This window comes from Daphnia magna, linkage group LG3, assembly GCF_020631705.1.
Source record: "Daphnia magna isolate NIES linkage group LG3, ASM2063170v1.1, whole genome shotgun sequence".
Classification (NCBI taxonomy): domain Eukaryota; kingdom Metazoa; phylum Arthropoda; class Branchiopoda; order Diplostraca; family Daphniidae; genus Daphnia; species Daphnia magna.
The window spans coordinates 9254644-9278395 of NC_059184.1; the positions used below are offsets into that span (position 1 = coordinate 9254644).

Genomic DNA, 23752 nt, shown 5'->3' on the forward strand with positions numbered 1-23752 from the left:
ATAGCATGCATTATGGGGGGCAATTTGGCAATTCAAATTACGTTCCAAATAAACAATATGCAAAAACTTTCATCAGCCACCGCTAGATGGCCTGGATAAACTTGATACAAATCAACAACATTCAGTAAATAACAGATTTAAGCGTTGAGTAACATAACATGTAAAGATTTATTCAGAGGTTATCTTGTGTAAAATTCATTTTCGTAGGTTTTTGACGTAAAATACATGTGTTTACTTCGTTGACAGTTTGTAAGTCTTTACTTAATGACGTGTTCCGCTGATACAACATTTGATAAACGTTTAATGAGAGATATATTTATTTTTCTTTCTATATGTTAATGACGCCTGCAAGATGGGAAAGTCAACAAAATATGTCACAGAAAAAAATGAAATAATACCAATTCATGCAATGCAAATCATGACAAGGCATTTTTTCAAACGTCAAACACCGATTCTTTGTTATCTTATTTTCATGCATATACACCCAGTGATCTGCCGAATCGATCATAAATGTGAACGGAATCAAACCTGAATAGAATCAATCAATCAAAGAATCAAAGAATCAAAAATCACAATCATTCAGTGATGTTTGATTCAGAATCAAGAATAAAAAAAAAATCAAGAATCAGAATCAAAATTTTTGATTCTGTTCACAATTTGAATAAAAAAAATCTCAATACAAAGAATGAATAAGTTGTAATGGTCTAGTTTATTTAAACGTGTAAGGTTGCAGCAGCGGCAACATTCAATCTTGGTTATAACAGACAGCTGGGGCATAAGTTATTCAGTATTACGAAAAATAAATCGGAAGTTTAGTTTTCGTTATTAAAATTAACCTTAAGCAGCAACAAGGTCTCAAAAATTCTATCTGCAAGACGGTTGCGTCGGGCAGTGAGAACAAGTGGCCCTGCACTGAACAACCTCTCGACAGACGCACTTGATGGTAGTGCTGTATTATACTCTAAGAACAAGCGTTTAACTTTTGAATATTTGTCAAGCATAGCCAAATCTTTTTCTTTATCAATGAAAAACAACTCAAGTTCGTCAAGGGTGGCGGTATTCTTTGAAGGGAAATCTAGAGGGTCACGATCACGAATAGATGCTGACATTTCATCGCTGATTTCCTTTTCCTGAAGAAGCGCAATCTTACGAGCTACTAACTTCCTGTGAGATCTCATTTCTATTTCATCTGTTATCCAGTCTAGTTTGAACTTAGGATGGACACTAGTGGCAATCATGAACTTTTCGTCTTGAAACCAGGTGCCAAATCTATTGCATTGACAATAAATATTTATTAGATAAGCAATATATATAATATATTTTAGAGGAAATGAGAAACCTATTTTCGATATGAGCCAGAATTCCTCTCCGGATGAAAGCCCCAAAACCATTAGGTTGCATGTTTTGGCTAGTAATAGTTTGAATTTCCTGTTTGATTTTTAAAACACAAGGCAGAACGCAGCCGAGGAAATTATTCTTTTCTCCTTGTAGAATGTCGAGGTAGACGGCAATTGGCTTCATGACCAACAGGAATTCATTTAATAGAATTCGGTCTGTGTCATCCAGGATCTCTAATTGGAGGCTTGACATTACTTCATCTAGCTCATCTTGATCCTTTGATAGAACGTCCTCTACTGCATCAAATTTGGAGTTCCATCTCGTTTCACAAGGTGTTTTTATCTGACAACCTTAAATGTAAAAGAAAATGTGTTAGATAAGTCAATTCAAAACATTTCAAATAGCTTTTACCGAAAATTGAATGAACTTTATCAGATGCTAAAGTACTTCGGTTGTATTTATTCCACAACTTTGTTAACTTACCAATGGCGCGGTTGTACTTCTCTTGAAATATACAATTGGTAAGTAAAACCTTATCGAAATCGGCCGACGCCAGTAAATTTAAAAGATGGGAGGCGCAGCGGATGTGTTCTGGGAGATGGGCCGAGTTATAAAGGGTAGTATTACCGCCATCATCAACGCATTCAACAATAAGATGATCCAACATATCACCAATTGATATGATTCCATTATTTTCTATTTCCAGTTCGATGTCAACAAAATCAAGATCTTCACTGTCAGATTCTTCGTCACTAATAATGTTAACCTCTCCATCTGATTCTTTTACTAAAGAAGCATTCAACCTTTTTTGTTGTTCTGACTTTTTTTGTTCTTCTTGTAAAGTTTTCACGGCCTTGCAAATGTTCGCACCGTTGTCGGTCACGATAAATTTTACTTTATCCGTAAGATTGAAGTTTTTCATCACCTCTTGAATCATCTTGGCAATTGCATCGGATGTTTGTCGCCCTGAAAGCACCGATACAATAAAATTTTAACTGATTTAGTATTACATTCTGATAATTGATAACACAAATCGAAACCAACCTTTAAACCTCTTGCATGCAAGAGCAGCTGATCTCCGCTTGTAGGTTTCTTCTTCAATCCAGTGACAAGTAACCCCCATGAAGCTACGCTTAAGAGTACTCCACATGTCAACTGCGAGACAAACATGTTTCACTGTGGCTAGAGTCTGGAGTAGTTTTCCATGACTGGCCTCCCTTTCACTTTCGATCAGTTTCCTTAGCTTTTTAACACACAAGACATTCGCTCGGGGGTTCAAGCCGTTAACCAGTGCTCGAAATGAGAGAGATTCTACTGTTTCAAGTGGCCTTGCCTCATTGATAATATAGTCCAAAATTAGCTGATCAACAGCACTCTGCTCCTTTTTTGAAATAGGTTGAACCACGGCATAATTCAGTTTTGCTTGGTGAAGTTTTGATCTTTTTTCTCTGAGAGCTGCATTGCTGGACGATGACTTTGAATTCAATTCCATGTTCTTAACTTTTTGAGCATCTTTTAACTTTTGAATGTACTCCTGGTATACAAGTGGGTGTGTCTGAATAAATAAAAATAAAAAATTATTCATTACAATGTGGTTATCTTATACAAAAGGGAAATGCAACTAACTTTAAGGTGCCGTTGCCAGTTGCTTGTTGAGAATGGTCGGCCAGAATACTTCTTGCAACATTTTAAACATTTTCCTTGTATATTTTTGTTTTCTGGGATTTCTTCTCTTTTTTTCCTTTAGAGTTTTGGGAAATTCGAAGTAGGTCAACACCTGCTGCTCATACCACATTTTTTGCTCCTTTGACTTGGAATTTGAAGATAAATTGCTTAAAATATGGGGGTTTCGTTACCGTATGGAATACATAAAAACAAAATAATAAATTAATTTAATGATTAGTTTGGGAGATATAGGGGGAAAACGAAAACCGTCCCGGCTTACTCCAGTCTCCCCTACTCGATTTAACAGTTTAACAATTAACTTACTTGCTACAAAATCATTTATGCTGTTTTCAATGACTTCTTCACATCTAATGTAAACCATCTCATCAGAACCACAGTTTGTTTTGTTCACCTGTTTGGAAATTGGAACCAATAATGACACAAGAGCCATTCCTTTTTCTCAGTGGCAATTTATCTAACAGGGAATCTAAACAAAAAATTGATTTTTAATGAATACTAGAAAGATGCTAGCTCCATGGAAACTACGTAAAATTAATGTAAACTAACCAAACAAACAGTGATAGGATTGGAGAGGTTTTCCTTCTTGATCTTTTGTGTGTGAAACAACAATACTTCTTGAGACCACTTTTGGCATTTGGCATTTTCAACTGTAAATTTGATTCAAACGAAAAACTAGAGAATATTTTATTTATGTGCTCCGTACTTCGCAGTTTCACTTTCACATTTCACTTGTGATGAACCAGAGATAAGGAGATGGCTCAACCTGTAGAAGTTCAGCCGTGATAGTCAGCGCTCCAAGCGGATACACCAAAATTGTCCACAGAAATAGCAGACGAAAAGCCTAGCAGACGACAAACCTGGCAGACGACAAACCTGGCAGACGACAGGTCATAGACCATCAGTTAATAGAAAATGCATAGAGTTTACAATATCGGCTTTTTAAAAACAAATTCACAATTCTTGTTTTATGAAATTGGAAAGCAAAATTCTATTTCTTGGCATTATACATTCACAAAAATGAAATTCACATTACTTTTTTAATGAATGCAAAAGGGGGACTAAGTACCACTCAAGTTCTTCATTATCAAACGATATTGGGGGAAAGGGATTTATAGGAAGGGCCATCATTTTGGCAAAGATTTGAGATGGACGCAATTCAAAAGTCTCGTCACTTAATTTCCCCCCAGAAATGTATGAAATTTAGAAGAGACATACGGTGTTATGAATGCATTCCGAAGGGTAAAAAATTTTTTGGCTTTGATACATACATCGCCTTGATTAACAACAATATCAATGCAGACGTAGACCATTTCATCGTTTGAAAGAATCACATTATTAGGGAAAAGATTAGTCAGGACGAAATCAGCAAATACAAGTCTTTTAGGCCATCGCTCTCCTTTTCGTAAAAAAGCAAGGGGAAATCTGGAATTTACATTAAATTTTTTATTTGCAATGGCGAGTTGCATTTGATTGGTTAGTATTGTTCCACATTCCGTAGTAGGGAGTTGGTATTTGTTTTTTTCAATACACCTATTTCGAATTTGTTCGGCCTGGCGATTACCACTACGCAAACAGTTGCGAAAAAATCGTTGAAAACTTTCAAACGGGAAAGCGCTGATGGTCTCAGTTCCGCATTTATATTTTTTAACGTCCTCCCACACGTGAGTCACTTGATGGCTTACAAACCGACAAGGTATGCCAAGTTCCGTAAGCCCAACAGAGTATTGTTCAAAAACTTTTTTAGCTTCCAACAAATTTGACTGAGATACTGGATTTTTATCGAAAGGACTCAAAAGTAACATTCCATATTGTAAAAGCATTATATGCTGAAGATCGTGATCTTCAAGAATCCCCTTAAATAGTGGATACAACAGATAATAGACTATGTTGCGCTTCACGTGGGCTTTATAACTTTTGCAAGTTGAAAGCTTTCCAATATATCTGTCAAATTCTTCTGGGCGACACGCGTGAAAGAACTTAATTCTTTTATCGGCTTCAGCAATTTTAGTGGTGCTAAGTTTACCCTCCCCCGACACAAACACAAAACCCTCGAGTCGACGCCCAAAAGCTCCCTCAATTACAGTGTGCATCGGATCAATAATAAAGCAAGTTACCATACGACAATTAATTTCTTTAAAGGGACTAACATCAGTAGGATCTTTTAAGTGAGTCGGTGACAAGAGAATTAATTCACTAATGAGATTGCTAAGAAAACTGTTGATGTCGGCCGGTTTCCCAACGCCCACATAAAACCCAATCACAAAAACGGAGGTGTCTAACAGGATTTTGGTACCTTCATCGCTTGAAGCTGAGGATTTGATAGAAACTAGCTTCCCTAGTATAGGAGTAATAGTAGCAGCTTGTTTGTCCTCATTCAGCTTCGCTTCATCAATATTCATATCCATTTCGTAATGAGGCACATTTATTTCAGCTTCGCGTGTAGTAAATTCACCTCGTAGGACCAGTTTTGCCTGCTCAATTTGAAATGTTGTGTCAAGGGCTTCAATCTAATTAGAAAAATTATAGTTTTATCATTTAGGCTAGGCTGAAACATCAAAGATTGCAGTAAATTTTCTTACTCTTGCACGCATGCTTTTTGATAACAGATTTGAATTTTTCTGATAGACGTCGAAGAACTTCACAAGATCTGTGGCTCGATTAATCAGTCCCACAGAGATACCATTTATGGCATTCTCTACACCAAAGTGGACATATTTTCCACTATCAATTGAAATGGCTGGAGGCAGTTTGTTTTTCAATTGCTTATTTCTCGAAGTAGGCCAGTCGTTGCCGTCAATCTTCATCAATTCCTTTCCCGTGCTAGGTAGTAATGCGTAGGTCGGGTTAGGCTCGTACAACTTTAGCAAAGTTAATAGGTACGTCATGTCGCTTTGTTTTTTACTAGTAAAAGCAGCCCAATGCCGTAGTAACTTTATAAAAGAAATTGAATGACGCAAGTCTTCATTTTCTGCAAAAGAAGATGTTTCATTTGTAAACTTCATTTTATAATACCCAATCCGTGACTGAGAGATTAATTACTTAGTTATATTGAATGATACAACAACCCAAAGACAACACTTTGCCCTTTAACAACATGCTGTGTTTTTTCTCCGCTAGGTGGCCGGGAGAATGAAGGCCCATCACAACAAACTATACTAGCTAGAAATCGTAGTTTGTTTCATTGAATTTTCCGAAAGATTAAAAAAAAAATGGTGAAATTTTTGAAGAATACGATGCTTAGTTGCGATTTCCCAAAAAATGAGACCCCCTAAAACCCCAAAATTTGGCCTCATTGAGTCACGGATTGGGTTTTAAAGCAATTTTTTTTACCCTTTAAATTAAAGTTATAAGATGTTTATGTATCACAGGCAATATCGTGGACGTCATTTTGGTGCAAATTATTGGCTTCCTCATCATCTATCTGTAAACATTTACGGATTAGCCCTTGAATTTGTTCACGTTATTTAGAAAGTATCTATACCAGTTCATGATCGAGCACTTCGGATTCAATGGCTGGATGGTTCAGTGGCAGTGGCTTTAAACTAAATTTTGATATTAAATCTGTTGAATTCTGTAGGTATCCCCAAATATCATTGCTGGGTACCCCATCCTGGCACCAACCCTCAAGTATTTTTGCAGCTTTATAGCGTAGCCGAGAAGCGTATTGAGGTTGAAGTTGATCAAGTGTCCGTTTTCTATTCCTGAGACACTTGTAATAGCCACTTGATGTTAGAACACTTTCTGCTTCGCTATTTGTTATTATTTGTTGCAAGGCAACAGGTGCACTTTTGGGAGGCATAGCTATTGAACACAGCCGTAATCTGTGTAACACAAATAAAGATGGCGTTGTTCCTCTCAGAGATATAGGGGGAACGTCGAAAATCGATGGTCGTTTATTATCTTTTATACGTGTTTTAATGTCCGGAGATATTCAGGTTTTGTTGATGTCACTGTATAGAAAACATGGTTACGGAGCGAATCGTCATACTTTACTTACAGTTTGAATTGATCAGCGATTTACTAGTAATAAATCATTTTTAAAAGGAGGATACTCTTATTTAAGCTTTGTTTTTTCTGCGCTAGATGGTTCTGGTAGATGGAAATGGAAAACTGGCCGTTGGTTTTATATTATGCTTGATGTAAACAACACGGCCTTTACATTTGTAGTCCATAAGAAAAATTGTCAAGTTTAGAAAAGTGAAGAAGAATTTTCAATGTAATTGAATGATTAGTTCAGAAAATATAAAAATTATTGATATCGAACAAGTAGCTATTGAACCAAATCCAAGTGCTTTTAGAATTTCGTGACAAGAATGTGCATATTCATCACATGTGATGACAAGAAAGTAGCAAATCCCCGTTGTCTTTCCTTATACCAAAGCAAAGTATCTGGTTATTGTTTCGGCCTTTGAATAAATTTGTCAAGTATTTCTGTATTAATATGTAAATATTTATTTTACAGATTACTGAACTGGAAGCTATATTTGAAAAATTGGAAAAAGAAAAAACATCAACAATCCCTATTCTGGCGTTGACAAGGTATAGGAGTATATGGTAGGCGCACATGAGAGGGCGCGAATGGGACGAAAACTGGAATGGCTGAAATTGGCAACGCTGGCAGTGTGTGTAACTATGTAGGCTACTTTTATATGGGCTCTTATGGGACTAACTTTTTAAAAGTCTTTTAATTGTTCTTTAAGATATTATTTTCGATAAAAAAAATTCTGATTGATATGTGAAAACAATATCCGTATATAGCTCAATAAACAAAACGTAATAATAAAATGTTTAAGTATAAAAAAAAAATAAAAACTGCAAAAATGTTGCGAAACCTGCAGCAGATCTTTTTCAGTTGCCACTGCCACTATAAATAGCTTGAAAAAAATTCGCGGAAAATTCCACATCTACTATTCCGCGTCAGTTAGTACACAAAATAGAATAGTAGATGTGGAATTTTCCGCGTAATTTTTTTAAAGCTAGAAGAAATACTTAGTCTCCGTTTGTAGCGAGTATAACCACGTCCGGACATGGAGCGTCACTCGATTCAGAGGAATGATTTCCACTCAACCCGGATCCACCCTGGAGCAGCACAACATGCTACTCTTGGTAAAGAATTGAAATTGTTTCTAGGGGGGAATCCATTTTTTGTGAAAACCGGCCTTAATTTTCATTTTAGTTTGAAGAAAACACCACGGCCTTTATGTATAGTAATTGTAGTACAAACGAAAAATTACTAAGTTCAGAAGTTTTAAGTCAGATAATTTTAGCTTAACAAGAAGTGTTAAATAGTATGTCAGTTTAACACAAAGAGAAAACGGTTCATTTAAAGAAGTTATGTTGAATGTATATTATGTATGAGCATTTAGCGAAGCGAGGGATGGGATTAATCACATCCCATCCATTATACATTCCTTGATCGATATATTTCGCGGGAATAGACCTGTATAATGATTGGCGCTTTCATTGTTACGCTTTATAATCGATTGTTGAAGCGATGTATAAGTCTTATTGCAATTAAGAGCACATGATTGAAGCCATTTGCTTTGGTGAACTCAACAGACAAACATGCCTATGCCGAGAATTCTGCATAGGGTAAGTTTTACTTGTTACATCAGTTAGTGCTGCAACTGGTTTTTAAGCTTAATTGTACATAGCCCTGTTAGTGTTTCTTGCCTATATTCAAACAATTTTAAGCTATTATGTGTCTGACCTTGTCTCTTCGTTTCTTACATTTTGCTTTGTTTCTTAGTACGGTAGCTCTTTCAACAAAGGGGAATTCCAAGGGATTTATCCTTCCTCGGGTTTGGAACCTGGTCCTATCAATTATCCCCTCCTGTTTCAAGTGGTCTCAAGTCAGCAGCCTGACTATCTTGGCAATCCAACTGAGCTGCTTTACATGATCCCGGAGAACTGGATGAACAATCGTTGCCAATTCTTCTTTTACCCGCCACCTGATTTCACCGTTCTGGGAATGCCACCATGGAGTTGGGGTCTGATCAATTACAAACGACGGCGCTATCCAGAACAACAATTTGTGGAATACGATATTATGGATATCATCACTGAAAACGGTCCCGGTAAGAGTTTTTGTTTGTGTCATTGGTTCTTAAATTCGAGCTTAAATTGTGTTTTCTTTCTGAAAACTTTATCTTTTAGTGTCTGTGATGACTTGCGATATTGCAACATTGTATTGCCCGTCGGCTACTTGACAGCCTCCCATCCTCCCCTTGAGAGTACCCTTTGTCTAATCGACACAGTAGTTACACGACTGAGGCCTAGTGCATGCCCGCTACTTAGGACCCTCCATTACTTGACACATCTCAAATACAGTCAGTTAAATCAATCACCGACGTCTAGCTTATTTCGCTGAGTGACGTCATTACATGGCGCAGTTGGTTACTTATTCTACACCACCGTGTTAAGTATAGTTAATTATCAAACTAGTGTACCATTTTTTGTAGGGGTCGAAGCAAGAATACGACCCCACGTGACTAGTCTGCCATTTTTTCTCGCAAAAATTGTTCTGGTTGCTGTCATTCTTTGTACTCGTGGTCTAAGCAATTTTGTCCAAACGCCATCTACGATCAACGAGTTAATTATTCATGGTGAAACAAAAAACCGAAGACAGCAAATCACCAGCAGATATTTTTGATTTATCCCGACTATTCATCGTGGCTCCAGAAGAAGAAGAAGAAAAATTTGCACACGTGCCAGCAATGCCACCAAAAGCTTTCAAACCGTATGGATCACCTCCAAGATTTGATCTCGACGAATACAAGGATTCGTTCGAGCTTTGGCACCAACAATGGAAAATTTTTCTTGCGCTTTCAACCATCGACTCTGTACTCGAAGACGATGAGCGCCCAGCCTACAAAACTAACATTTTACTTTCTTGCCTCTCAAAGGAAACTCTACAGGCCGTAATGTCTATGGGGCTAACCGATGCACAGATGGGGGATCACGAGGTCGTGATCCAGAAGTTGCGCGAACGCTGTAATGCAGGACGAAATCGAAATGTCTGGCGCCAACAATTTGCTTTAAGCAAACAACGAGCGAACGAGGCTGCCGACAATTGGCTTTGCGATCTCCGCGATCTAGCTCGCAAGTGCGAATTCGCCACCGACTGCTGCGCAAATTGTCAACCCACCCGCATACTTGGTCAAGTAGTCTATGGAGTTTACGACGATGAAACCCGACGGAAACTCCTCGAGAGAGGTGCAACCCTTACGCTCGACCAAGCCATCGACATCCTACGTGTAGCAGAGGCTGCTTCTCAACAAGCAACAAATCTGAAGACTGGCGACGCGGCAGCAATTCAAGCAATGGCCAAATCGTCATACAAGAAAGGTAAAACGCAAAAACCACCCAGCACTAAATTTAATCAGTCGGCGAAGGACAGACCGTCCGGTAAACAGCCGAAAGATGTTAACCAATCGGAAGGATGCTGGAACTGTGGCAGTGAAACCCGCCACTCACGTCAACTATGCCCAGCAAACGGAAAAGAATGCGGCAAGTGCACGAAAATTGGTCATTTTGCAAGAGTGTGCAGCTCAAAGAAGAGCATAAAACCGCCTCAAACCGGATGCATCACACTCGACCCTAATTCTCCAGCTCGTGTTGCAGGCATAGAAGAATCTGATCTCGTTAAAGCAGAAATTCAACCCAATGGCAGTATGAAAGAACTTATCATTCAATTTTTGCCAGACACAGGGGCACAAATCGACGCCATTCCGGCCGATATGTATCACGACGAGATTCGAGACACCAATCTTTTGCCCAGGGGCACCAACGCCATTACAGCTACCGGAAGCCCCATTATCAGCATCGGAACGTTCGAAGCAACAATCCGTTGGCCAACGGGTAAAAAGAGTAAATCAATCAAAACCACTTTTCACGTACTACAGGATCTGAAACAACCGGTGCTATCTAAGAAGACTCAAAAGGCACTCGGAATGTTACCAGCTGGTTACCCTCACGAGAGCATCAATGCGATCAAACAGGAGGAGCCACGAAAAGATCCTGGCTCCAAGTCTTTTCAACGTCATATGGCTACAGTCGGAATCAACCCGACGGAAGAGAGGAAGAAGGAGGACCTAAACCGGTTAACGGCCGTCCATCCCCACATCTTTGACGGAATCTGTCGACCCATGGCTGGCCCGGCATGTCATTTCGAGCTCAAGGAAGGCGCGATTCCAGCTGCCATCCGCGGATCTCGTCCCGTCTCAGTCCCTCTCATGCCAAGACTAAAACAGGAGCTGGACCTCCTCGAAAAGCAGGAGATCATCCGAAGAGTAACGGAACCAACAGCTTGGGTCCATCCGATGGTGCTAGCCACGAAGAAAGATGGCGGCATCAGAGTTTGTGTGGATTTTACAATCTTAAATCACAACATCATCCGGCCGAGATTCGACACGGCCACACCTTATCAAGCAGTGCGAACGATTCCACCAGGTATGAATTTTTTCACAATAATCGACGCCCTGAAAGGTTATCACCAAGTGCAACTGGACGAAGAATCGGCAGCCTTGACAACATTTTCAACCCCGTTTGGCCGGTATCAATATCGGCGCCTTCCGTTCGGAATCACTCACGCAGGAGACGACTACAGCCGTCGCGTCTCCGAAGTCTTTGACGACATCCCAAATTGCCGCCGGATCGTCGAAGACGTGATGGTTTTTTCTGCCACCTACGAGGAGCACATCGAGCTGGTGCGCCATCTTTTTCAACGAGCGGCCGACCACAACATCGCAATCAACGTTGGAAAAATGGTATTTGCCCAACCAACAGCGAGATTCGGGGGCTACATTGTGAGTCCCCAAGGTTTCCAGCCCAATCCGGATCTAACTAAAGCAATCCGCGAGTTCCCGCAGCCAAAAAACATCACAGACGTAAGAGCATTCCATGGTTTATGTCAACAGGTTGGCAACTTTTCTACCAAAGTCGCCGAGTCGCTGAAGCCGCTGTCACCCCTTCTGAAAAAAGGAACATTGTGGGAGTGGACGACAACGCATGAAGACGCGTTCCTGAATGCCAGAAAAGCTCTGTCTGAAATGCACGACCTAGCCTTTTACGACCAGAATCGACCGACAGCCCTACACGTCGACGCATCTCGACTTTTCGGCCTTGGTTTTATCTTGAAGCAAAAAGACGCCGAGGGGAACTGGCGAATGGTCCAAGCAGGCTCCAGGTATTTATCAGAAACTGAATCGCGCTACGCAATGATCGAGTTGGAGTGCTTAGGAGCAGCATGGGCGATGCAGAAGTGTCGTCAATTCATCGAGGGCTTACCAACGTTCGAACTCATCACAGATCACAAGCCGCTAGTGCCGATCCTGAATGACCACAGCCTCGACAAAATCGACAACCCGCGCATTCTCCGTCTCCGACTCAAGATGCAGCGTTACCAGTTTAAAGCCCGATGGGTGCCGGGGAAAGAAAACATCGAAGCCGATGCATTATCGAGAGCGCCGGTAGACACCGCATCCAAAAAAGACGAATTAGCAGAGGGAGCAGCGTCATTTTCCGCAAAACTGAACCTTATCAACGCCATCAGCGGGTCCGATGCGGCAGTACTGGACCCCGTGCTTGAACGCATCAAAATGGCAGCCCAAAAGGACAAGCAGATGATCGAGTTGCGGGAGACTATCATCAACGGTTTCCCAAATGATAAATGCAATTTATCTTTATCTCTCCGTCCATTTTGGAATATTAGGTCCCAGCTAGCAATAGACGAGACGGACGGAATGATCGTGGCAGGAGCCAGGGTCGTAATTCCAGCCGAATGCCGTCAACCCTTGCTCCAAGATCTAATCAACATGCACCAAGGTGCCACGAAGCTAAGGCAGCGCGCCAGAATATCCGTGTATTGGCCAGGAATGGACATCGACATCGCTAACGCCGCCAAAACATGCCCGTCGTGCACCGAAAAACTCCCGTCGCTTCCACGTGAGCCATTAAAACCGCACGAAACAGCGACCCGTCCATTCGAACAACTCCACTCGGACATCGCAACAGTGAACGGACGTGATTTTCTCATCATTGCTGACCAATACAGTGGTTGGCCAGACGTCATCCCATTCCCGAACAAAAACACGACAGCCCGTCGCGTTGTCGATGCAGTGCGTGAATTTTTTATTCGTGGTCCAGGGGCCCCCGTCAAATTCTGGAGTGATAACGGGCCCCAATTTAATGCCGTCGAATTCAAAAATTTTGCAAAAGACTGGGGCGTGTCAATCGGAAATTCAGCGCCCCACTACCCCCAGTCAAACGGATTTGCCGAAGCGACCATCAAGAGCATGAAAAAACTCATCGCTGGCTCATGGAGAAATGGCTCCTTCGACACTAACAAATTCGCAAAATCTATTCTACTTTTCAGGAACGCTCCTCGCTCAGGTGCAGCATCGCCAGCCCAAATGGTATTTAACCGACCAGTGCGCGACGCCTTACCGGCACACCGCCGATCTTTTGCACCTAAATGGCAGCTGAAAGCTGACATCATAGAAAAAAGGGCGAGAAGAGCAAAAGAAGTGCAAATCGAGCACTACAACCGGACAGCTCACCCATTGCAGCCCTTTGGAATTGGAGACCATGTGATTGTTCAACACCCCGTCTCCAAATGCTGGGCAACAACAGCAATCGTCGTAGAGATCGGCCCAAACAGGGATTATATCGTTAAGACACCAGCCGGTCGTCTTTTTCGCCGAAATCGACGAATGCTACGAAAAAGAGTGCCGGTTATGCCAGGCAACCCGCCTACGGGGCCATCTATCCAGCCGGCCCCAACTCCACCGGAAGAAAACCCACCCGGATCAAATGAAACAGCTGGAACTACCCGCCGGAAGCGAGGAAGAACCAAGAGGATCACAAACGATACGCCGAGACGATCAACACGCCAGACTAAACGTCCCACGCGATACACCAAATAGAATTATTTCATTTTCATTTAATGTATCATCGTCTCCATCTATACATATCTCTTCTCTTGATGTAATCAATTTTACCAAGTGAAAGTTCCCACTTTAACTAAAAAAAAAAAAAAAAAGGGGACGTGTGATGACTTGCGATATTGCAACATTGTATTGCCCGTCGGCTACTTGACAGCCTCCCATCCTCCCCTTGAGAGTACCCTTTGTCTAATCGACACAGTAGTTACACGACTGAGGCCTAGTGCATGCCCGCTACTTAGGACCCTCCATTACTTGACACATCTCAAATACAGTCAGTTAAATCAATCACCGACGTCTAGCTTATTTCGCTGAGTGACGTCATTACAGTGTCTTTTGAAGAAGCCCAGCAACAGCTCAATGAAATAAATTTAAGTCTAGCTTCATCAGGAACATCAGGGGTGTTGCCTAGTTCGGAATCTCAAATCAATTTTGAAACTCAAGATTTGTTTCGTGATGACCCTGGTAATTTTGCTAATTGTTAATTAAATATTTCAACACTAATTAAAATGCTTATTGACTTAATAATTCTTTTTAGATCAGGCCAATTCATATCATAGCATCCTGGATATATCACAGTCACGTTCCTCAGCCTCATTTGTGACTAGTTCCCCCAACATCTCTAAAAAATCAAGCTCGAGAAAACAAACATCTGGTAGCACTCGATTTCCGACGGTTGCAAAGAGACCCATTACGTCAACAGCCGCGACTCGGAGTAACAAACGAAATCCAAGCAGCTCATCACCATCACAGGGTCTCAATAATGAAACCATGGTGTCTATTCCAGCAATTACCAGGACCCCCACTGAAGGAAGAAGCTCACCAGCCCAAGTGCAGCCTGGTTCCAGTAGCAGATCTAACACATGTCACAGTCCACCTTTACAAGGAGCAAGGGTCAGTAAAGAGAAAGCAACGACCGTTTTGCCTGTAGAACCGAGTCTCCCGTTGCCAACCAAATCCCACTGGCCGTAGTAGTAGAAAAAGATGTTTCACTGACAAAGTTGAATGGAGAAAAGAAATGTTGCGACAGACTATGGTAACACACGCTCTCCTTAGAGATTTGATCCCCCAAAAGCGACTTATTTCAAAAGTGCTGCAAACATTCTTGACACGGTTCACTCAAAAAGTAGAAAAGGAAGTTAAGTTGCCCCTTAATCAATTTGAGGAAATTGAAGCGTTAAATACTGCTCTATTGGATATGGAACTCAGCGTAAGCCTCGTAAGTTTTTGTCGGTATTCCTTTTTATATCCTTTTTAATATTTTTTAATTTTTCGTTAGTGTGCAATCCAAATTGATAAGTTACGTTTGTTGAAAACGGAACTTCTGATTTGCAAATCACTTTTTGTCTCTCTTCTTTCTGCCCAACTGCCCCACAAAATCCAATGGAAAAAACGAGGACAAGACCGACGTCCTGGATTTGGACATTTAACCAATTTCGTCGCCGTATTTGGAGGTAGTAGATAAATAACTTATTTTAGATATATTCAATTAATAATCTAAAACCTTTTTTTTGCAGTTGTGGTCATGGCCATTTTGGAAACTCATAAGAAGCAAACAAACATCAGCAAGATTATTACAGCAGTGCAAACTGCGCGTAGGTTCCACGCAGCTCAATACCAGAAATACCTGAATACCGACACCGAAGCAAATGACGAAGATGTCGGTGGCGAAGGTGAACGCCCAAGGGTCGATGTGCAGACTATATCAGAAATTGAATCACGAGTGAATCAGATTCTAAAATCTCTGGAAGTGTATTCTGACACACAAGCCTAATTTAAAATTGCTATTTGCCTGAATGTTGAATTAATGTTTTTCGTTAAAGCAGTGACATCGTGTTTAGTTTTCATTCCTTAACAAATAAATTCAGCAAATGGTTTTCTGTTTATATTTGTTTATCTCAATTCTTATTCAATAGAAAACAGCTTTCTCTATTCATTTAAATATATAAGGTTGGGTAAGGAAATGGTAAATTGAAAATCTGGCCAGATGAATTCCATTTAAAATACAGTCGCAGATTAAATGCATTTTAAATTCATTTTTGAACGCATATATCCTTTGAAAAAAATGCACCAATATCTAACTCATAAACGGCCATTTGGCGTAAAGATAGCGTTTTCGGCGCACATTAATCGCTTTTATGAACACTTAAGAAACGCATTCATCCACAAAAAATTGCAATTTGAATGGTTTTCAACTGCATTGTTGATCGCAAAAATTCTTCACGGGTAGGGGAGAGTGGGGCTAGTTGGCAGGAGGGCAAGTTTGCAATTCCTAATTTAGAAGAATTGTATGAAAGAGGTTTTATTGAAATAATTCATAGTCAAAGATGTTTATTGTGCGCACATTTGTGCAAAGTTTTATAAATTTATCCCAAATAGTTTAGGAAATAGAAAATAACGAAATTTTTTGCGTCAAATCCACAATAGTTGCGTGCTTGGTATTCATCAATTTCACCTTTTCTTGGCATGCATATAATTTTAAAAAAAAAATTAGTTTTATAGAAAATTGTGTCCTCTATTGAACTGTAACAATGGATTTGTGTTAATCAATTATAAAGGAGTAATAAAAATTTTTATTTGAATAAACCCCGAGTTGGGGCAAGTTGATACATTGCAACATGGGGAATTTCGGCATAGGCATTATACATGCATATGATATAGTACATGGCCTGTCAAAATGTCAGGGTATTGTAAGTCGAATTTTTGCTAGATATGACTTATGGTGAACAGTGGTATGCATTAGGGGCCAAAATTTGGCACATTTTAGGTGTTTTACTTAATACGATGTTCACCTGTGAAATGTTTGCCTGAATTATGTATATTATTTTTTATTTTTGCATTTAAGGCTATTAATCTTTATGTAAGTTATCACAACTTATTTCTGAATTTCCCACTCTAAAATTTCTATAGGATTTTTGTTTATTTTAATGTTATTCTAGTTTGTTTACAACATCAACATTTCACTGGAATCCGCATTTGAAATACATGGGGCCAACTTACCCCACTACCATTGCCAATTTACCCCGTTAGTGAGGCATGTAGGCAAATTTTTTTTAGCTTTTTGAACGTTGATTTTGATATGAATTCTTCAACGTAGATCAAATTAAAAAATAGCACGAGAAAGTTGGTTATCTGAGCTTTCTTTTACATTTTTTTGGGTGTCAAAATATGAAAAATTAAAGAAATTTAAAAAATTGTACTAACTAGCCCAACCCTCCCCTACAACACTTTTTTCTTTCAGCAAAAATCTGTAAAACTCTGATAAGCAAACATACATAACAAAATCGGGCTTAGTCCAGACTCTAAAAATGAAACATTTGCGGAATAAATCATATTTATTTTTCAAAGTACCATGCGACACAGTTCTGCCTTAGCGGTGACATACAAATGCGTCGCACGTCGTTCAAAACATGGCTTGTGAAATTTGTAAGCAGAAAAATCATATATAGTTGTGTGGGGAACAGAGCCAGCTGGAAATCAGATTCTCTTTTGACAAAGACTGAAAATGTTTATCAAATCTTAGAGTTCGATACATTTGACAAACAAACACAAACTTATCATTGTGAGCCAATATGTTGGCAATTAAACCAAATGCACTACGCTGTACACTTTTTTCGTTAAAAGATAATGGGCACACAATAAGGGTTTCATTTACCGTGAACTTATTTGACCCAATATTTACCCACTTATACTCACGTACAGAAATATCTAAAGCGCTTAAGTGTAACAAAGAAGCAACTTGGCCAGCAAAAGAATATATACCAAGTAATCGAACTTTAAATGGCGAAATTACAATCGAAGACGAAAGGAACCGATCTTTTGAAGATCTAAACTGATGACATTGCCATTGTTGATGTCTTATAGAAAGAGTGTAAGGTGGGTCAATGAAATTTTTAATTTTTCTTTGCAACTGTTTGAAATAGCTATGTTTAGCTTCAAATCTCATGCACCGAAAGGAGTGTAGAGGGCCTAGCAACCTTATATATCTTGGGTAATGGACAAGGTGGTGCATTTTTGGAATGATTTTACATTTTAATTTGGATTTTGGATCGTCTCTTTTGTAAGACTGGAAAAATTTTTCGGTGTACTCCATACAAAATTCCTCGATCAATAATTCAAGTTTCACAATTTCAAATTGAGATATTGAATCTAGAAAAATTAATCGACAAATCTCTAGAAGCGTGATGTAACAATGCCATACAGGATCACCCCTATCAATAAAATGGCCAATCATCAACGGCAAGGTTACAGCTAATAGCCATGTCTGCACGGCGGATTGATGAATAGTTCCCACCTTTAGATGGGAATACTCGATTGCTGATGGCCTGTCTATTACTTCTCTATGTCCATATTTGAAATGTATGATAATGTCATTAAATGTTCTTAAAGTAAAAAGTTGGGACGTAATGCAATACATGAGAACTTTTGACATTAAAAAAAAGTGAAAAAAAAAGTTAAGTTTAAAAAAAAAAGATAGTATTTGTACCAAAAAAGACCAAATGTTTGTACAAAAAAAAGGAATTTTGAGGTGTACAAACCACGAATCATTTGTTGTGCATAGCAATACAACTTTTTCGGGGTTCAAACCTACGAATATCAGACTATTAATTGGGGGGCTGTAGCCCCGAAAAAAATTTAGCAAATTTTAACAGTGTAGGCAAACCTGTTGATCCTGTTGCTAAATCTCCTCATTGTTCTCAAGCTAAGAAAGGTAGTTTTTTTTAAATAATTGAAATCATGAAACACTATTATTATTACCAGGTGGGCCCAAGGTACGTAATCCATTTGCTGATTGCAACAGAGAAAATCGTTAAGCTCATGCTTCCAAATCTTCTAATAATGGTAACTGTACTTCTAGATTTAATATCATCACATTGTTGCATACATCAATTCAAGGCGTGTTAAAAATAATACCATTATTGTTATCATAGGTGGGACACATAAACGGATTCCATTATCTGATTGTAGCACTGGAAATTATCAGTTTCACATTTCCAAAGCTTCTAACAATGGTACTCGAAACATAAGTTTTTTATTTTAAATTTCAATTGACAGGCTCAATTTCTGCAGGTAAACTAATCAATTTAGCCAGTCCCCGTGAACCCTCTAAGATGATTTATAATATTATTTCAATGGATCAAATTGTGCCTGCTGCAAATAATTTGTTTGGAGCAGCTCAAGGTAAATAATTATGGAAAATTTAAGGTATAGATTGTAATTTAATTAGGCTTTTTCATTTATCCAAGGTGAGGGCAGTGTCATACTTCTTGACCTTGGAGCCAACGATCTTCCGGCCTTTTCTGTTAGACTAGCTCCAACAGAATTCGAAGCAACAGATGCTGGTTTTTCTACGATGGATCATGAGCCAATTGACCAAGGCGATGGCAAGGCTGCAGTACGAGTCATTGGAGCCAACGATCTTCTGGCCTTCTCTAACAGACTAGCTCCAACGGAATCCGAAGCAACAGATGCTGGTTTTTCTACGATAGATCATGAGCCAACACTTAATTCTGCCGAGCCTGAGCCCGTTTCTGGTGATCCCAAGACCTCATCTGCAAACGATCAATCTGATGGCGAGGATTTTTATTTGTGGTTAACTTTTTCTTAAAATCAAATTTATATTATTAAGTTTTCATATGACTCGTTTTCAGTGCCGAACTCTACTACCTTCAACTTTGATTCATTAACACGGATTGTTAAGCTTCCTATCAACTGGCATTGGGATGATTTTAACAACAGTTGCTACAGCCCTATAACATCAGGAAAGGAGTTTGTGCACAAGATGGCTTTTATTACAAGCGTACTGCTAACATTTTTCCTTAACGGAAGAGAAGTCATCTTCCCGTTTCTGAAAAAAAAGTAGAATATATAAACCTGTTGACATACAACGAGCTCTCTATGAATTCGACACGATGCATCCTTGTCCCGGTATGCTCGATGTCTCCTTGCACACCAATTTGAACGTTCAAAGTTCTTACCAAACTGAATTGCGCTCCTTAAAATGTAGAAAAGTTTGCGAAAAAAACAAAAGACAATGTCATAACTGCCAAGTAGATGAAAAGAAGTTGAAATATTTAAAGGTCGTTCAGTCTCGAACAGTTGCTTTGCTTAGCAAGCGATTAAAATCAAATCAGAGGAGAGTTCAGCGTTTCATTGCCTATGGAAAGGAACAGTTAGTCATTTAAATTTTTGAGATTTAATTTTACATTACTATTTTTCAACATAATGCTGCACAAACTGTGAACAATCTTCGGCAGAGTATCCACGCCTTGTCCGAAAATCAGCTGTCCGAAAAAATCAAAGTGGTGGCAATTTAAATCATGTCCTTATTTTTCCGAACGAAGACTATTTGAAGAATTCTCCTTTTTAAACCTTTTGACCTTCATATCCCATATTATCCGAATGGAAAAGACTATTGATAATGAGACAAAAAATTCTCCTTTTTTAATCTTGTGACCATCATATCCATTTTATCCAAATGACAAAAAAAAGAGTATTGACGATGAGACGAATATACAAAAAAAAAATGAACTAAAAAAAAAGACTAGGCAATAGGCGATGAGGAAAGAAATTATATGAATAAAAAATTGATTGAAATAAAACCCAAACGATCGAAAAAGAATAACGATTTCAACAAAAATAAGAACCCTCAAGTAATTTTTCTAATACTTCACCCTTTCTTTTTTTTTAATTAACAGCAACTATCAGTTATACGCACATTCTTTGCTAAAGGTAAAGCTCTACAGAAGGAAAAACATGGGAAAGGAATGCGTTACGAGGATGTTTTTTTGCTGGAAGCTTTGATGCTAAAGATGAAAAGTAATGCCACCTTCAAGCATTTCAGGAACAATAAGATCCTCCCACTGCCTTCACCTTCTACGATTGGAAATCTCACCAGTTCATCAAACTGTCATTTCGGATTCAACGAATTTGCACTTGAAAATATCGAGAATGCTCTGAAAGAGTTTGGAAAAGATGATCCAACAAGATATGGTTGCCTAATGTGGGATGCGGTACATCTAGTGAAAAGCGTTAAATTAAACGCCCGTCAACGCATTTGGGATGGTATTATGAACTATGATTCAGATTTTTCGGATTTGGAAGCAAATTCCCTCGCAATCCACGCACTCGTCCTTGTTGTTGGAGCTGCACCTGCTTGTATGATTAATCGAATTGTGTTGAAAGCAATAACGTCCTTTTACAGAAGAGGACCAATCGTAAAAAATGTAGCATGTGATGGACATCAGACTAACAAAGAAGCCATGAAAAAACTTCAAGTTACTGCTAAAGACCAGAGTAAAGTGAAGCCATATTTCCTACATCCGATGGATCCTGAGATCAAGATTTGGGGCTTTTTCGACGTCCCACACTTATTAAAGTTCGTTCGCAATAACCTATTAACCCACAACCGTTGTCAGGTATTATCTGAGTAATTGAACTTTTTACAGCATATCATAAATTATTCTTTGCTTAGTATGTGTCCGAGATAATAGACTACAAGCACTATGAAAAACTCTACGAAACGGAGAAGAACAACGGACTGCGGATGTGCTTCTAACTTACTGAGGGGCATCTTAAACCAAACAACTGGCAAAAGATGACTGTCAGTAAAGCTACCCAGTTGTTTTCCAGACATGTCGCCATGGGATTCAAACACTATCGAGAAAAAAAGGAAACTGCTACAGATTTTAAATGTAACACACCTTATTTCAATTTCAGTTACTATACTTTTATAAATAAATTTCTTCCTAGATACCGCGCCTACTGAAAGAATGACCCTTCTCTTGAACGACTGTTTCGACATTATCAATGGTCGATTCCCACAAGAAGGAATCAACAGGTCTTCTTGGGAGAAAAAGAAACTCAAGTTACAGAAATTTTTACATGTACAGTATCCTGCACAAAAAGGTGAACACCGATTTATTTTGAAAAAACCATCTGTGGGTAGAAAATATTAATAGTTTACCTTTTTAAGGAGAGGTAGGGCCGTTTTGGCGCAAAATCATTAGAAGGGGGATTGGGTAATGTAATTCCAGACAAATTTTTTTTACCCTAGGTATAAAATGTCTGGAAAAAAGTGTAGACTGTATTATCAGTAGACTCCCCTACCCCCCGGCCAAGTAGAACAATTTTTGCAATACAAAATAGAGTCTTCCCATTACTCGTTTTTGTCATTATCGGGTAGGGTAATCGTGATGGCGTTAATTTTCTTTATCTTAATTTATTTTGTTGAAATTTAATCTACGCTGAAATAGATGTTCTATTGATGAAGTATTTAGGGAAATTTTTTTAAACATTAATAACTAGAAACTTTTAGTGCATTTAACCGGGTCCAGTATGGGACACCCTCTGTCCAGTTTTACCCCCACATTTTTCCTCAACAACAATTTTACCCCTATTTTTTGAAACTCAATAACTCGTAAACTATATAACGTATGACAATGAAAAAATCCCTAAAGTTGTATAAACAACACTCTTTACACTATTCTAATTTATTTTAGCATAACAATGTTACACACTGAATTACTGACAAAACAAAGTTTTTGTCCAGTATGACTCCGCTCTCCCCTACTTACTGGTCGGTTCAACCAAGATCCGATTGAGGTATACTATAGTCTTCTTGGTATTATAATTGTATAAACTAAAACAAAATCTTCTTTTCAGAATTTCTTTGGAATCGTGCGGTCAATCGATGACCATCCTACCGCGCACTCTTGGCTCCATATTTTTCGCATTTTTTCTCTCTACAACCCGAAAAAGATTGCCCCCCGAAATGAAAACATCGACAGATGCTGGTGAAATTTTGGTAGCGTACAAACAGTGCCTTGTCTATAAATTTCGCGAGTGTGAAAAGGAAGCAAAAGAAATCAAGAAAAATCTGAAAGACAGCCTCCAAAAGGAATTCCTGGTCCGATACAGTAACGAAATTCCTGATGGAAAATCAGACACTACTCGAGACCAGTTAGTATACGACTTTTGTGGATATATTATTCACACTCAAAATGAGGTATGTGGTACCTGCAAGGACTGCATAATGCTCTGTGGTATAGCACTCGATTGCCATGTTTGTCGGTTAAGGATGAAATCCAGCTTTTTTAAGGTTGTTTTCCGTTGCTGATTTTTATAAAGTAAAGTATAGTTGTTATATAGTTGTTACATAGTTTACTATTTTATACAGTTTAGTATAAAGTTACTTTAATTTAAGATAAACCAAAGTAATATAATTTCATACCTAACACAAAAGTTAAAAAGTATATTGGTTATTAAGTGAGTAAAGATTATTAATTCAACTTATTGTATGACAAAAATGTTGTTTAGTGATGCTTTACTAAATTAATTAAGCTAAGTTTTATTTGAGGCGTATTATGTTACGTAATAGCAGTAGTGAATCAATCATGAATCGTGTCTAAGAACGGTTCTATATTTCTTAGCTCGTCAAGTGAAATAAGCAAAAGTTATAGTGTTCCCCTTGAAAAGTTTTACTATAAATGCAAAAAGTTAAATCTAGTGCAAAACCTCTCATTCCTTTTGATAAACTATTTAATTAACTATTAACTCTAAATAAGTAACTGGTGGAAGTTGAAGCACGCCGAGGCAAAACAGGAGTTTTGGGTGGGTAAAGTAAAGTAAAGTAAAGTTAAGTTAAGCATAGGAACATTAGGGAATGAGACAAATTCTTCTGTAAAAAATTTTGGCTTCCATAATTAAGAAATGAATTTTTGAATAAAATTAAGCATTTAATAAATCGAAATTTTGCTCTCTTTGACCAAAATACCAAAAGAGAA

General features: G+C 38.7%; 4 protein-coding genes and 1 pseudogene across 6 annotated transcripts; 3 read left to right on the forward strand and 2 right to left on the reverse strand.

Annotated features, from left to right (window-relative positions):
- Nucleotides 1-493: 493 nt before the first annotated feature.
- Nucleotides 494-3769, reverse strand: LOC116928546. 3 transcript variants are annotated; one of them, XM_045170767.1, is made up of 7 exons: nucleotides 3571-3769; nucleotides 3328-3490; nucleotides 2965-3170; nucleotides 2383-2893; nucleotides 1750-2304; nucleotides 1340-1688; nucleotides 494-1269 (listed from the first exon to the last, which is right to left on the reverse strand). In XM_045170767.1, exons 4-7 carry the CDS (start codon nucleotides 2828-2830, stop codon nucleotides 813-815), a joined length of 1809 nt encoding a protein of 602 aa, XP_045026702.1. In that variant the 5' UTR covers nucleotides 2831-2893; nucleotides 2965-3170; nucleotides 3328-3490; nucleotides 3571-3769; the 3' UTR covers nucleotides 494-812. The 3 variants fall into 3 exon arrangements, with proteins under 3 accessions (XP_045026702.1, XP_045026701.1, XP_045026703.1); XM_045170766.1 differs by having other exon boundaries at nucleotides 2965-3490; XM_045170768.1 differs by having other exon boundaries at nucleotides 495-1269; nucleotides 1822-2304; nucleotides 2965-3490.
- Nucleotides 3770-3998: 229 nt separating this feature from the next.
- On the reverse strand, nucleotides 3999-5987 carry LOC123470638. The gene is given in 3 exon segments (XM_045171180.1): nucleotides 3999-4217; nucleotides 4220-5531; nucleotides 5604-5987. Coding segments are annotated over 3 exon segments (1782 nt in total). The 5' UTR covers nucleotides 5910-5987; the 3' UTR covers nucleotides 3999-4053.
- Nucleotides 5988-14952: 8965 nt separating this feature from the next.
- Nucleotides 14953-15853, forward strand: LOC123470367. Its single transcript, XM_045170579.1, has 3 exons — nucleotides 14953-15186; nucleotides 15247-15421; nucleotides 15485-15853. Exons 1-3 carry the CDS (start codon nucleotides 14986-14988, stop codon nucleotides 15739-15741), a joined length of 633 nt encoding a protein of 210 aa, XP_045026514.1. The 5' UTR covers nucleotides 14953-14985; the 3' UTR covers nucleotides 15742-15853.
- Nucleotides 15854-18704: 2851 nt separating this feature from the next.
- Nucleotides 18705-20709, forward strand: LOC123470640 (annotated as a pseudogene).
- Nucleotides 20710-20734: 25 nt separating this feature from the next.
- LOC116933558 lies at nucleotides 20735-21525 on the forward strand. The gene is made up of 2 exons (XM_032941309.2): nucleotides 20735-21385; nucleotides 21442-21525. The coding sequence occupies exons 1-2, from the start codon at nucleotides 20735-20737 to the stop codon at nucleotides 21523-21525; spliced, it is 735 nt and encodes a 244-aa protein (XP_032797200.2).
- The last annotated feature ends 2227 nt before the right edge of the window (nucleotides 21526-23752 follow it).